Raw genomic sequence first — 14,033 nt, 5'->3', positions numbered from 1 at the left:
ATAGAGAATTTTAAATAACTCAGAGGCTCTGAACTATTTAAGTGGGAAACGTTTAGTATTCACTGCTGAACAGTTGTCCATTAAAATAGCAGTTACCGAGTAAATTTTCTGCACGTGGTCTACGTGTGTCAGGTAGTGGGTGGTTAATGATGACTTTTGGTATTCAACTTTCTGTCAATTAGCGTAACTTCCCAAATTTGCTATTTTCGTGTTAACTGTGTGCATTTAAATAAAACTTACACAATACACTTGCACACCTCTCACTTTCACAACCTACACTTTCATTTTCTCTCTAAACCTCCAACAAACTTTCTTTCTCTCTCGTTAGTTTCCAAACCCTACCCTATTTTCAACAATGGCTGGATCTTCGTCGTCAACAAAGATTCCACCTTTTATGTTCAAAAATCTTCAAATCGTTGGGAACGAGATGGAGTTTCCAGAATCTGAGCTCATATTTCTTTCTGAAAAGATGATCGACTTCGACAGTATAAAGGCAAATGGGTTTGATGTGAAACATTACTTCTCCGCTCAAGGTTGGGATAAGTACTTCAGCATGTTAAATGGTCCTATTTACCCAGATCTCTTGAAGAAATTCTGGATGAAAGCTAAGGTCTTTGACAAGTATGAAGCTAAGGAAGAAGAACGTGCTGCTATTGAGAGAAATCCTAGTTTAAAAGATAAATCTAGGAAAGAAATGGGTTTATTGGAATTCACCGGAAAGCAAATTAGGTCTAACATCTGTGGTATGAACCTAGCTTTCTCACCTATTCACTTTAATGCGTTGCTTGGTTTGGATAACTCTGGGATAGAGTTGGATGTTTTTGAGAAGGACACTAGGTACAAAGATGATCTTCTGGCTCTGATGTGTACAGATTTGAAACTGAAGGGTAAAGTCAAGGGTTTGACTGACGTCTGCAGAGTACTTTTCAAGATCATACTAGCTTCTATCAGTCCAAGAGTCGGTGGTACTGATACCATTTCCTGGACTCATCGTCATCTGATCTACTTTCTTCTGAAAGAAATGAAGGTGAATCTGGGAGAATATTTCTTTGAGAGGATCTGTGAGGCAATCTTCTTAAGCAAATCTCAGAGGAAGACAGCTATAGCCTATCCAAGATTACTCTCAGACCTTCTATATCAAGGTCATGTTGTTGAGAATCTGAAGAAGTTTCATCCGGAACTTGTTGAAAAGAAATTTACTCCTGAAATTCTGAATGCCAGCTTCCTCACCAAGATGCGTCTCATTTCATCCAAAGTGGTTCCACCTCCACAAGAGTTTACAGCCAGTCTTGAAGATCGTCTGTATGTGGATGGATATCCAGTTATCTCAGAAGCTGATGCTGAGCACATCATTCAGGACTATTTGGAAGTGCTCAGACAAGAAGGATTTGTTGTTGATAGAAGTATGGTCCCTCCAGCTCCTGTAAACATGTATAATCCTAAGAGGAAACCAAAGAGGAAAGCTGAACAAGAAAAACCAGATCTTCTGGCTCAGAAGAAGGTTAAGGTAGAAGAAGCTACTGCTGAGCAAAGAACAAAGAGGAAACATGAAGCTTTGACTGGAAAAGCTGCTGCACCATCATCAAAGGAGCCTATCATTGTTGATGATGAAGAGGAAAGTGAAGAAAGTGAATCCTCTGAATCAGAAACTGAATCTGATGAAGAGTCTCTGGCTGCTCGTTTGAGGAAAAGACCTGCTCCTACTCCTAAAGGTAAAGGTAAGTCTACTAAGTACATCTTTAATGAAGCTGAAATTGGAATAGGTTATACTAAACCACTTAGGACTATACTTCCTGAACCCACAATTATTCCAACCTCTGATAACCCTCTTTCTGAACTCGAAAAACATCTGAGCCCTGACCCTCTCAATAATCAACCTCCTTCTCATAAAACCCACAAATCTAGCTCATCTCCTAAACCAAAATCACCTCTATCTCAACCACAACAACTATCACCTGACATTCCACCATCTGAACCTTAACCAGATATTCCAAATGCTGAATCAACCTCTCCTTTCAAACAACCCTCTCCTAACCCAACCCCTGAACAAACTGCTCCTGAACCATCCCCTGAACATAAATCTCCTGAACCATCTCCTGAACATATTTACCCTGAATCAACTTCTGACATCTCATCATCTGAACCAACCCCTGAACCCCATCCTAACCCAAGTGCTGAACATGCTTCTCCTGAGCGTATTCACACTTGTGCTCCCAAGCCTTCAGATGCAGAAGTTGTGATTATTGACAACCCTGCTACTGAAACACCTAATCTCTCTACCATTCCCAATCCTTCACCCTCATCATCTAACCCTTTTTGTAATCTATCCACTCAGTTTCATGATGACTTACGTAGATTATCTAAGATAAAGGACAGGTTCTTAGTTTGTCCTTCTGATGTGGACCTAGAAGTGTCAAGCATTAAGGCACGGATTTGCAATGCTTTGGATGATGCTGCTGAAGAAATTAAGGCTGTTGTTGGTAAGAGGGATCTGGATGTGATAAGCTTCATGAGGGAAAGTTTGGTTAGGGCTGAGGTAAAGAGGTTAACGCCGTTCAATCATGAAGAACATGAGCGTGCTAAGCTTGCCGCTATATCTGCTGCTGTGAGGCGTCTGTCTGCATTCAAGGATTGCTGGGTTGATTCTACTTTTTTGCAACGTCTTGAGGATCAACGGATTGAAAATGAACGTATGGAAGAAGCTGCTGCTAGAGTTGCCGAGTTGGCAAATGAGCTACATAATGAGGATGCCACAGAAGAGGATGTACTGAATGTGCTGAACCAGGATGATGTCCTGATGATTGATTACCCAGAGGAAGGTGAACCCTCTGATAAAGGCAAGGCACCTTTGGTTGTAGAACAAGCGCCTTTGGTTCAAGATCAAGCTCCTGTTGTGGCTGATCAGTTGCAGATCTTTCAAGAAGCTCTGAGGGAGCAGCAAGAAGGTTTGGAAAGACAAAGGACAGCTCACCTCAACTTGGAATCCAAAGTGGATGGTCTGGTTTCCAACGTGGGATCTCTGAATGACAAATTCGACCAGCTCTTAGCCTTTCTTAAGAAACCCTAGGATTCTATGCCCTTGTTTTAAGCTTTCTTTTTATTTTCTTGTTTATCTTCTGAACACTTTTTCTGGTTTATCTATTTCAAGTTGTTTTGTTTATGTTTTGCTTGATTACTTCTTTCATGTTCACTTGATATTTATATTTTCTTGATAAATAAGAACATAAGAACACAAGATGCTTTTTAAACCGAAAATTTTTATTAATGATCTAACAATGTTGAGTACATTGGTAAAAAGAAAAAGAAAAAGACAACCTAATCCTAATCTGATGGATAAAACTCAGAAGAAATCTCTGATTTCTCCTCAGCATCATCTGATGAAATTTCTATGGGATCCGGGTTTTGCTCTTGTTCTTCTTCTTCTTGTTCCTCTTCTGGAACTTAGCTAGCCAGAAACTCAACATAGTCAGCATCATCTTCATTCTCTTCAGCTTCAGAATCTGATGAGATGATTATTATCTCAGCGTCTTGTGGTTTCTTGTTGTCTTCTTTATTCTTCTCATCTTCTTCGCGTTTTTCGTCGTCTTTCTTTCTCTTAAACTCTGCGATGCGTAAACTAAATCTTTTCATTATTCCCAATCTCTCTTGCTTCACTTGTTTATTCTTGTTTTTACGTGACGCAGGCATGTTAACTCGTTCACCTTTTTATAAACCTTTGAGCGCGTTGGTTTTCGTTTTTGAAATTAATTCACCTTTGTAACAACCACTCTTTTTCTTTGACTGTCTTGGTTATATAACTTTGTTTTACTTTTTGATAATGACAAAAGGGGGAGTAGTTACGCATTAATTGATAAGTGATAAGTTCAAAACTGAAACCACGCTTTTATGCTTTTATCTCGCTTTTATCCGTTAAGTTAAAAGTTGTTACTTTTAAAGTTGTTTTACGTATTTCAAGGTGGAGACTAAGTTAGTTGAAACTGAAATAAATTTCATAAGTAAGGATAAGTTAAGAGTGCAATTTTAACTTAGCCTTATGAGACTTAGGGGGAGAGCTTGCAAACCTCTCACTCTGAAGAAAGATATGAAACTTGTTTTATTTCAAATTATCTTAATCTTATACTAAATTAAATATCATGGATAAAACTTAAAGTTTTGGCTTTAAGGAGTATCAATCTAAGGGGGAGCTTGCAAACCTCATAAACCTAAGAGAAACATGATAAGTTAATTTAACAACAATTGTCAATTAATACTTATGTTTGTCATCATCAAAAAGGGGGAGATTGTTGGAACAAAATTGATTTAAAAATATTAGCCCCTAAATCTATAAAGGTTTTGATGATAACAAAGTATTAATAAACAATTGGAAGGACTAAAAATTTATTTTAAGTGCGCAGATATAAGCATCAGACAAGCTCTGAGTGAAGCTCAGAGGATGTGAATTCAGAAGTTCATAAGCGCTCAGAAGATGTTGGACTTCAGAAGTTACAACATTCAGAGGATGAAGTCTTCAGAACTTCTTGACTGACTACAAGCTTCATCAACCTCTGAAGATCTCTTTGAAAGCTGTGAAGATTCCCTTTGCTAGTCAACTCTTCTACCAATGACGAAAAGGACCCTTCAAGCCTGATCAGTTCAGCTACTCTCGTTTTGTCTGTCCTAACTTGAGAACGTGGGTCTTCAGTTTTGTTAGCTGAATAAGGAAAGTCCACTCTGCAGTAGTCAAAGTACCTGAAACTCTTTCTTAGTTTTGGATACAACCAAACTGTATCAAGACAGACTGCTTGAAGACAAAAGATTATCAACTCCAACGGTTCTTTTTGCAACGACTCTTTTCTGGTGATATATATATACTAGAAGGATAAGCTGAAATACATATACAATTATCAAGGATTGAACGTGCGCTGAACAAACTCTGAACTTTGTGTATACAAGCTCTGAACCTCTCATCAAGTGTTTTTGCACTTTAGTCAAATACTCTGTACTAATTGTATTTGCTCTCTTTAGGTTCATTTAAGAGCACTTGTATATTTTTATATACTTTACTATTACTTGAGGAAACTTAAGCTTGTGTGCTTAAGTGTGAAGTCTTAAGCTTGTGTGCTTAAGCATTGTTGAGAAGTCTCTTGCTTGTGTGCTTGAGCAGGTGTAATCTTGTGTGATTATAGTGAAATCCCTTGGAAGTGCAAGGGGACTGGACTACTCTCGTTTTGTGAGAGGAACCAGTATAAATTGCTTGTGTGTTCTTTCTCTCTCTCTATCTTGCTTTTGTTTGTGTTATTTATCCGCTGCTAACGTAGTTGAGTTAAGATCTTGAAAAAGTTTTAACTTGGCTAAAACACAATTCAACCCCCCCTTCTTGTGTTTTCACACCTTCATACGCCGCTGTAACCGCCGATTGGACAGCATAAATCGTGTCTGATTGCAGAGGAGGCACTGGACTTGATAGGGTTAGGCTTAGCTGATGCTACTGCAAGGTAACATGATAGCCCTGTGCATGCTCCCAAGATCATTGTTGAGACCAATACAAGAACTGAATAAATCAAACCAATGACGATAAGTTTCGCTCACTCAGATAGAATACATCAAACCAAAAATTAGTACATAGTTCATTCTAAAAGGTTTGTTGTTTAAGGTTTTAGCACAAAAATGAAAATAGCAATTATTGATACTACAATTTAACTATCAAGTTTTATTTTTGGTCTCTATAAAAAAAGTAGCATGTTTTGGTCGTAAAAAATTACTATGCACGAAGTTTTTGTCCCTACTGTTAAACCACCTATTTCTAGTGGGCGCCTTCTAGGGTGGTCCCCACGGTGGGCGAGTGAGATTATGCTAAACTTGCCAGTATAATATTTTTCTAAATGTTTGTTTTTACAAAACCTCTTCTCCGTAGGTTGGGTCACCCATGACCACTGCCTTCCACCGATTTTCTATTGTCAATTAACCAATGCAGAGAAATCACCAATGTTTTAAAATAACATTTTAAGAAAAATTGTATTTAGCCAAGTTTGATTTCAACATCAACATAATGTATTTATTGTGTCATGTTTAAGAATGAGTTTATTTGGATATTAATTTAGAACCTCACAATCCCGCTATAGCGGAAAGCAGACCAGTATCATAGCGGGGAGGGGTCTGCCGCTACACTATCCCGCTGTAGTGCCGCTATTAACATCCTAGGCTGGTGATGCATCTATTTGCAACTAGATTTAAATTATAAAGCAGGTGAAGAAATTCGTGAACTAAATTAAATTAAACCTTCATATATAATATAATAAAGGGTCCTGTTAACATGTGCACCAATGACACATGTTAAGCTACCTAAAAGTAGAAATATAACATTTAATGATACAAAATATTTAATGTTTAAAGAGTTGAATTCACAACTTAACATTTAATGTTTACCACATTTATCTTCTTAACATGTGCATTTGGTGCACATGTTAACATTCTCCTTACTTTTATTATTTTATTAAAAAAATTAAATATTAATTAAACATGATTATTTATATTATGGGTCATGTTAACATGTGCACCAAGGACACATGTTAAGCTACCTAAAAGTAGAAATATAGCATTTAATGATACGAAATATTTAATGTTTAAAGAGTTGAATTCACAACTTAACATTTAATGTTTACCACATTTATCTTCTTAACACGTGCCTTTGGTGCACATGTTAACATTCTCCTATAATAAAAATGTAATCAAAACATAACAAAGAAAAACTGAGTCAATCCTCATGTATCTAAACTGAGGTTTGAGAAAGCAAAATACAGAAAGAAAATACGAAACCTGGGATAGGATCCTAAATCGCTAAAACTCTGCCTCCCTATGCCTCCAACAAATCCCAACAGCAAAAGATGCGAGAAAACTAGGTTAAAAACACAATTTATAGTCTGCACTGCAGCAGGCTGTCATCTAGAGCTATTACGCACACAGTAAAACTGTGCACCCTCGCAGAGCTGCTATGTGGCGCGATCTGACGTGATGGTACACTATAAGCTCGTGGACCCACGGCACACAGGATTCCAGCGACTGATCAGCATCATAACGATAAAAATAAAATCATTAGTATTTTGTCTTACGGCTATGAAGCATGGGTACTCCATTTGAAGGAGAGTACCGATACCGAGTACGTATCGGGTATTAATACGTATCTGGTACATCATGGTACGCACCGAAACCGTATCAATATTTTTAATTTTTTTCTCATACAGGGTACACCATGGGGTACGCCAAACACAAAAAAAATGGGATTTTTTTTCGGTTTTTTATCAAAAAAGAGTATGACATATAATAAAGAAGCAACACAAAAAAGGGAGACAGTTGTCTGATGGTGGTGGTTGTTGTTATTGTGGTTGTGGAAACTGCCAAAAGTGATGCCCACACACCAGCGGTCTCAGTCAATGGAGTTCCGACGACAAGGAACTCCTTAGGTGTTATTCAAGACTAAAATCAAAATGAGTCATATTTGCAAGGACCAAAATCATATTTAAGCCGAACTTTAACAAAACTGATAGATTTGATTACTCATCGTCAAAACCAAAACCAACCTTCTTACAAGTGAGAAGTCATTAGAATGAGCTCCACTAGATGGCAAACCAATAAGAATATCACCAGCAATAATGTTCTTTCCATCAATTATAGAATCTTTCTTCGCAATGCCAACAGCACAACCACATAGATCAAAGTCACCTTCTCTCTAGAGACCAGGCATCTTTGCAGTCTGTAAGTGTAAAATTAACTAAGTCACCCATATTATCTCTTTATCAACAACCATATTTGCAGATGGTTGGGTATATGCGTAGGAGGGAGAATTATTTAAATAAATAAATAAAAAACTAGAATATATTTCAATACCTCTCCTCCTAAAAGAGCACAATCAGATTGCTTACAGCCATCAACAATGCCTTTGATAACCTGAATAATAAGAAGAAGAAATGAAACACGGGGAGAAACACAATAAGCTCTATTTAACCAATACACCCAGAGCTCAAACCATAACATCAAATGCACATCCATTACCTTCTCAGCAACATCCACATCAAGGTGGCCAGTAGAATTGTAATCAAGGAAACCCAAAGGCTTTGTCCCCGAAGTAACAACATTGTTGACACTCATCGCAACCTAAACAGAAACAAGGATGCTCATAATACAAAAAATTCAAACATCATAACACATTTCCAAAAGTTTAAAAATTAAAATTCAGTTTCCACAAAGTTCACCAGATCAATCCCAATTGTGTCAAGAATGCCAGTTTCGAGTGCAAGCATCAGCTTCGTTCCAACACCATCCATACTGGCAACAAGCAAAGGTGGGTCAAAATATAATAAAAGAAAGAACAAAACACGAGCGAAGATGAAAAAAGAGTACCGGAAGGGAAAAAACCGCCAAAGCCTCCAATCTCAGGCGCCATCTTCGCTATTCTTCGAACGAGTTTGCGAACCTGCGTTGATATCATTGCTGGCGCCACTGTACGTGAGACCTTCGTCCCCTTCTCCAGCAAACACTGTGTTCTTGCCCCTCTTCGACGTCGACATTGATAATATGCCGCTCTAACTGCCGGTTAGATAGCATAAACTGTGTCTGATTGCAGAGGAGCCATTGGACTTGCTAGAGTTAGGCTTAGCTGATGCTACTGCAATGTAACAAGATAGCCCTGTGCAAGCTCCCAGGATCATTGCTGAGACCAATACAAAGCGGTTAAGAGGAAGACTAGTGAGAGTGTGACACTGTGAGAGAGAAAGGTATTTTGGTTTAGGTTTAAGGATTTAATTTATACCGTGTAAACAATTAAACATGCCTTTAATGAGATAACAACAAAAATAATCCTTTTTTTTAAACGTACAAATAATCACAATTTAATCTAATATTATGATGAGTGACCTCTTAAGTCTTATGAATCAATTTTAGGATTTACGGAGGTGAAAGCCATGAAAGGTGCTTGTTGCGAGGAGAGTTAAATGTCAGGGCTCCTTCCTTTCCTGCCTGTGTCAAACCTTTGTCCAAACCAGAGCTCAAACCATAACATCAGATGCACATCCATTACCATCTCAGCAGCATCCACATCAAGGTGGCCAGTGGCATAGTAATCAAGGAAACCCAAAGGCTTTGTCTCCAAAGTAACAACATCATTGACACTCATCGCAACCTAAACAGAAACAATGCAAAAAATTCAAACATCATAACACATTTCCAAAAGTTTAAAAATTAAAATTCAGTTTCCACAAAGTTCACCAGATCAATCCCAATTGTGTCAAGAATGCCAGTTTCGAGTGCAAGCATCAGCTTCGTTCCAACACCATCCATACTGGCAACAAGCAAAGGTGGGTCAAAATATAATAAAAGAAAGAACAAAACACGAGTGAAGATGAAAAAAAGAGTACCTGAAGGGAAAAAACCGCCAAAGCCTCCAATCCCAGGCACCATCTTCGCTATTCTTCGAACGAGTTCAGAACCTGCGTCGATATCAACGCCGGCACCCCTGTACGTGAGACTTTCGCCCCCTGCTCCAGCATCCACCGTGTTCTTGCCCCTCTTTGACGTCGACATTGATAATACGCCGCTGTAACCGCCGATTGGACAACATAAATCGTGTCTAATTGCATAGGAGCCATTGGACTTGATAGGGTTAGGCTTAGCTGATGCTACTGCGAGGTAACATGATAGCCCTGTGCATGCTCCCAAGATCATTGTTGAGACCAATACAAGAACTGAATAAATCAAACCAATGACGATAAGTTTCGCTCACTCAGATAGAATAAATCAAACCAAAATTAGTACATAGTTCATTCTAAAAGGTTTGTTGTTTAAGGTTTTAGCACAAAAATGAAAATAGCAATTATTGATACTACAATTTAACTATCAAGTTTTATTTTTGGTCTCTATAAAAAAAGTAGCATGTTTTGGTCGTAAAAAATTACTATGCACGAAGTTTTTGTCCCTACTGTTAAACCACCTATTTCTAGTGGGCGCCTTCTAGGGTGGTCCCCACGGTGGGCGAGTGAGCTTATGCTAAACTTGCCTGTATAATATTTTTCTAAATGTTTTTTTTTTTTTTACAAAACCTCTTCTCCGCAGGTTGGGTCACCCATGACCACTGCCTTCCACCGATTTTCTGCTGTCAATTAACCAATGCAGAGAAATCACCAATGTTTTAAAATAACATTTTAAGAAAAATTGTATTTAGCCAAGTTTGATTTCAACATCAACATAATGTATTTATTGTGTCATGTTTAAGAATGAGTTTATTTGGATATTAATTTATAACCTCACAATCCCGCTATAGCAGAAAGCAGACATGTATTATAGCGGGGAGGGGTCTGCCGCTACACTATCCCGCTGTAGCGCCGCTATTAACATCCTAGGCTGGTGATGCATCTATTTGCAACTAGATTTAAATTATAAAGCAGGTGAAGAAATTCGTGAACTAAATTAAATTAAACCTTCATATATAGTATAATAAAGGGTCCTGTTAACATGTGCACCAAGGGCACATGTTAAGCTACCTAAAAGTAGAAATATAACATTTAATGATACAAAATATTTAATGTTTAAAGAGTTGAATTCACAACTTAACATTTAATGTTTATCACATTTATCTTCTTAACATGTGTCTTTGGTGCACATGTTAACATTCTCCGGGTCCTGTTAACATGTGCACTAAGGGCACATGTTAAGCTACCTAAAAGTAGAAATATAGCATTTAATGATACAAAATATTTAATGTTTAAAGAGTTGAATTCACAACTTAACATTTAATGTTTACCACATTAATTTATCTTCTTAACATGTGCCTTTGGTCACATACTTTAACATTTCTAATGACAATCTTTTAAAATGGTTTTCACTTACTCATCATGTGAAATGCTCCATGCATATGTTGATATATCCTTGTGCAGCTTCGATGCATTCGACTCGTAGACAGCTTCATCATAGGGGCTTGTAAGGTACCTTGATTTCTTCACAGCTCTTCTACGTTCAGGGTATGTGCTATCAGAATAAAGCATGTCATGCTTATTTCTTTTCTTTGTCTTCACAGTTTCCACATTACCCAAGTCGAGTATTTCATCTGGTAAGACCGACCTTAACAGAGTTGTCCTGTCAAATAAATTACATAATTGTTATTTTGCAGAATTTAATTAATATTGTTATTGTTCAGAATTTAATTAATCAATTCTAAAGTAGAATTGTCACATTGGTTGCTTCTTACTCTATAACAAATTCTGTGTCAGGTTCCAAATGCTTCTCCTCCTGCATTACTGAATCAGCAGCTTGTGTCTTCACTGAATCTGTCTTCACCGAATCATTATTATTCAACCTGAAACCATTAAAAATCATTTTGGTTTTCAGACATCACATACCAAAACCATTCTAGATCCTACAATTTATGTACTCTTTTTATAAATTGTCGATTTCAGCAAAGAGAGTGGGATAGTATTCTTTCCAGGAAGAGGTATGTATATTTTTAGTTTCTTTCGATGTTTTGTTCGAAAGTATTTAGTATAAATATAGTCAAAGGCTAAGTTATTGTGTTAACTGCGGTTGGCTCAAATAGTTGGATCTTTCGCTCACACCTGGTGTAACTTGGATAGGTCTAAAATAAAAAAGTTGGTAGGTTATACATAAATTTTATCGTAAACTTTCGATGAAGTTGGTGGTTCAGATGAAAAATATGTGGATGAGTGAGATATATGAATTTTTATGGTCTTGACCATCTAGTTTCTTAGGAAAAGGGGTACTTATAATCTGAACGAGAGGTAAGTAAAGTTTGGTCAATGATTATTTCAATCATGATTTGAACTCAGGTACTCTCAATTGATTCGAACTTTACTAAAATTCATTAATCACCTGAGTCCAACCATTTGGTTTCAACTATAGGGTATATTCAATAGTAAAATTACTCTTATTCTTCTTCCATGATTTGCTCAAAGTTTTTTTTTTTTTTTTCTATTTTAATTTTGCAGATCATAATGGAGATTATGTTCCCTTATATCCTAGGTAGGTAACTTTAATTATCTTACTTTTCATGTTGAATTTTTTATAGAATTAAATATTACTCCATGTTTGGTTCAATCTTGCTAACTTTCATTTTCTTTTTCCTTCTTGCAGAACAGGTTTGGCCTTCTAAATTCATATTATGATGATTATTTTTAGCACAAAAAATATGAGAAAGTAAAAAAGGTTAATGCCTCGTGTGAGGTGTGAGATTAAAATTGGTTCTATATTACGTAGGTCTTGCTAAGGGCGCAGCGGTTGGTATATCTATAGCAGGAATGTTCGGGTTTGTATTATTTGTTATCTGTATATATGTTAGATACACTAAGAAGAAGGAAGAAGAGAAAGATAAACTTCCTCAAACTTCTATGAAGCTTTCAACTCAAGATGGTAATGGTATATTTTTTCGTATTCAGATTCTTTCCAAGTTCTTATCAACTACTTATGTGAACTTCTATGAAACTTCTATGTCTGTTTATTTTTCTCAATATTGATTATATAAACAATATTAAAAAAATAAATTTAGAAAAACAAAATTGCAAAAAGGGTGATTTCAAACAGTTTTGTTCAATGTAATGATAATTATTTTGAAACTATATGCAGCATTTGCAATTTGCAATGATAACATGATTCAATAAGAGTTAAATGTCAAGAACGAAAAATCAAAACATGAATCATAAAACATACAACCAGCAACCCTAAAACAATAAATTGTGGATGAAATGAACGAACTAACCTTGTATGGAATAAAATTGACAGAGAAGCGCAAAATAATTCTTCAGTGTCAGAAAAAAAGGCGCAAGAGAAGAGAGAGGAGCGGGAATTCTGAAATTTTCTTTTATAGGGTTTGGTTCGCGGGCAGCCGGGCATAGCAAGCCAGCCTATAACTAAAATCCGTTTGTCTAATTTGGAGTGTAATGTAGAAATTTAGAATGTGACGTCGAAATTTTCGATCAAATTAATTGAATTTTTTTTTTGATAGGAAAATTAATTAATTGAAAATTTGATGGAAAGAATGAAATTACAGTATATATTAGTAATACCAACTTAAAATTTAAAATAAAAATATGAAACACAACATACAATTAAGTCTTTAATTTTACTTAGCTCATAGCTCTTTTTTATAGCTCAAAGCTTCAAACTTATCAATTTTACTTTTATTAAAAAAATTAAATATTAATTAAACATGATTATTTATATTATTTCATCACAATCACCTCTCTTCAACCCGTTAGAATATCTTCCGTCTTCTTAAATATCTTATATCCAACTACCATAGAATTTTCAGGTAGCTTCGCAAGTTTCACCATAACATATTTATTTCAGTCCTCCAGAATGGTCATATTCATCCTCGTGAAGATCACTTGCCTCCAACTACCTTTAGAGTAAAAAAATGAAAATGAAAGCCAAAACAAGAAAAAGAAAAAGAACAAGAATAAAAGCACCATCACCACGTGATCATACAGAAGCATTTTCTTGTAGTCGTTAATCCAAAACTTCACTTCAGTTATCACTTAATTAAAATAAAGCTGGTGTTCAATATATACAAAACAAAATAAAATAAAATAAAGCTTTTTTATTTACTAACAAAAAGATAAAGCTATGCTTTGCTTTCCGCATTTTAATTTAAAATCATCTTAGCCACGTTTGATTCTTCACATTAATAATAAATATTTTTTGGCATAATCTGTAACGACCCGATTTTTAGTAAATCGATATTTTATATATTTGCATATATTTTGGGTTAGTGTTAAATATTTATTTACGCGACGTATAATTATTTATCGCGAACATAAGTTTGTGAGCGAAACCTTTGCCATGTTAGTGGGCTTGGGGCGTGTGATAGGGCTTAATGGGCCTAAGCCATTGGGCTTGGTTCATGACAATAGAGAGTGGTATAAGTAGCAAGTCAAACTAAGGAATAGTATCACAATTTGTTTTCATGAGAAGTTAGAGTTTGTGAGCTTAGAAGCAAGAGCAAACCCTAGGAGAGCAAGAAGAAGAACACGAGCAAGGAGAAGAGATTTAGAGGC

General features: G+C 36.3%; 2 protein-coding genes and 1 long non-coding RNA gene across 4 annotated transcripts in view; 1 reads left to right on the top strand and 2 right to left on the bottom strand.

The window, feature by feature from the left end:
• Positions 1-7,507: 7,507 nt before the first annotated feature.
• Positions 7,508-8,300, bottom strand: LOC123890691 (phosphoribosylformylglycinamidine cyclo-ligase, chloroplastic/mitochondrial-like). Its single transcript, XM_045940351.1, has 4 exons — positions 8,229-8,300; positions 8,029-8,130; positions 7,864-7,923; positions 7,508-7,705 (listed from the first exon to the last, which is right to left on the bottom strand). The coding sequence occupies exons 1-4, from the start codon at positions 8,298-8,300 to the stop codon at positions 7,508-7,510; spliced, it is 432 nt and encodes a 143-aa protein (XP_045796307.1).
• LOC123910082 (phosphoribosylformylglycinamidine cyclo-ligase, chloroplastic/mitochondrial-like) overlaps positions 7,889-14,033 on the bottom strand; it is a 37,368-nt gene continuing 31,223 nt past the window's right edge. Inside the window, exons 3-9 of one of the 2 annotated variants that reach the window (XM_045961129.1) lie at positions 11,216-11,323; positions 10,858-11,103; positions 9,241-9,716; positions 8,377-9,154; positions 8,229-8,301; positions 8,029-8,130; positions 7,889-7,923 (exon numbers count right to left, since the gene is read on the bottom strand). In XM_045961129.1, the coding sequence (XP_045817085.1) occupies positions 8,963-9,154; positions 9,241-9,716; positions 10,858-10,939 (750 nt within the window). In that variant the 5' untranslated portion in view covers positions 10,940-11,103; positions 11,216-11,323 and the 3' untranslated portion in view covers positions 7,889-7,923; positions 8,029-8,130; positions 8,229-8,301; positions 8,377-8,962. Of the gene's footprint in view, positions 7,924-8,028; positions 8,131-8,228; positions 8,302-8,376; positions 9,155-9,240; positions 9,717-10,857; positions 11,104-11,215; positions 11,324-13,204; positions 13,379-14,033 lie in introns of those variants that run through there. The other variant, XR_006810128.1, reaches the window with a different exon arrangement.
• LOC123910117 lies at positions 10,815-12,446 on the top strand. The gene is made up of 6 exons (XR_006810137.1): positions 10,815-10,952; positions 11,045-11,077; positions 11,238-11,458; positions 11,970-12,003; positions 12,115-12,119; positions 12,238-12,446. It is a non-coding gene; the product is annotated as an uncharacterized LOC123910117 (long non-coding RNA).

Source organism: Trifolium pratense, linkage group LG1 (assembly GCF_020283565.1).
Source record: "Trifolium pratense cultivar HEN17-A07 linkage group LG1, ARS_RC_1.1, whole genome shotgun sequence".
Classification (NCBI taxonomy): domain Eukaryota; kingdom Viridiplantae; phylum Streptophyta; class Magnoliopsida; order Fabales; family Fabaceae; genus Trifolium; species Trifolium pratense.
This window is presented reverse-complemented; position numbering and strand designations above follow the sequence as displayed.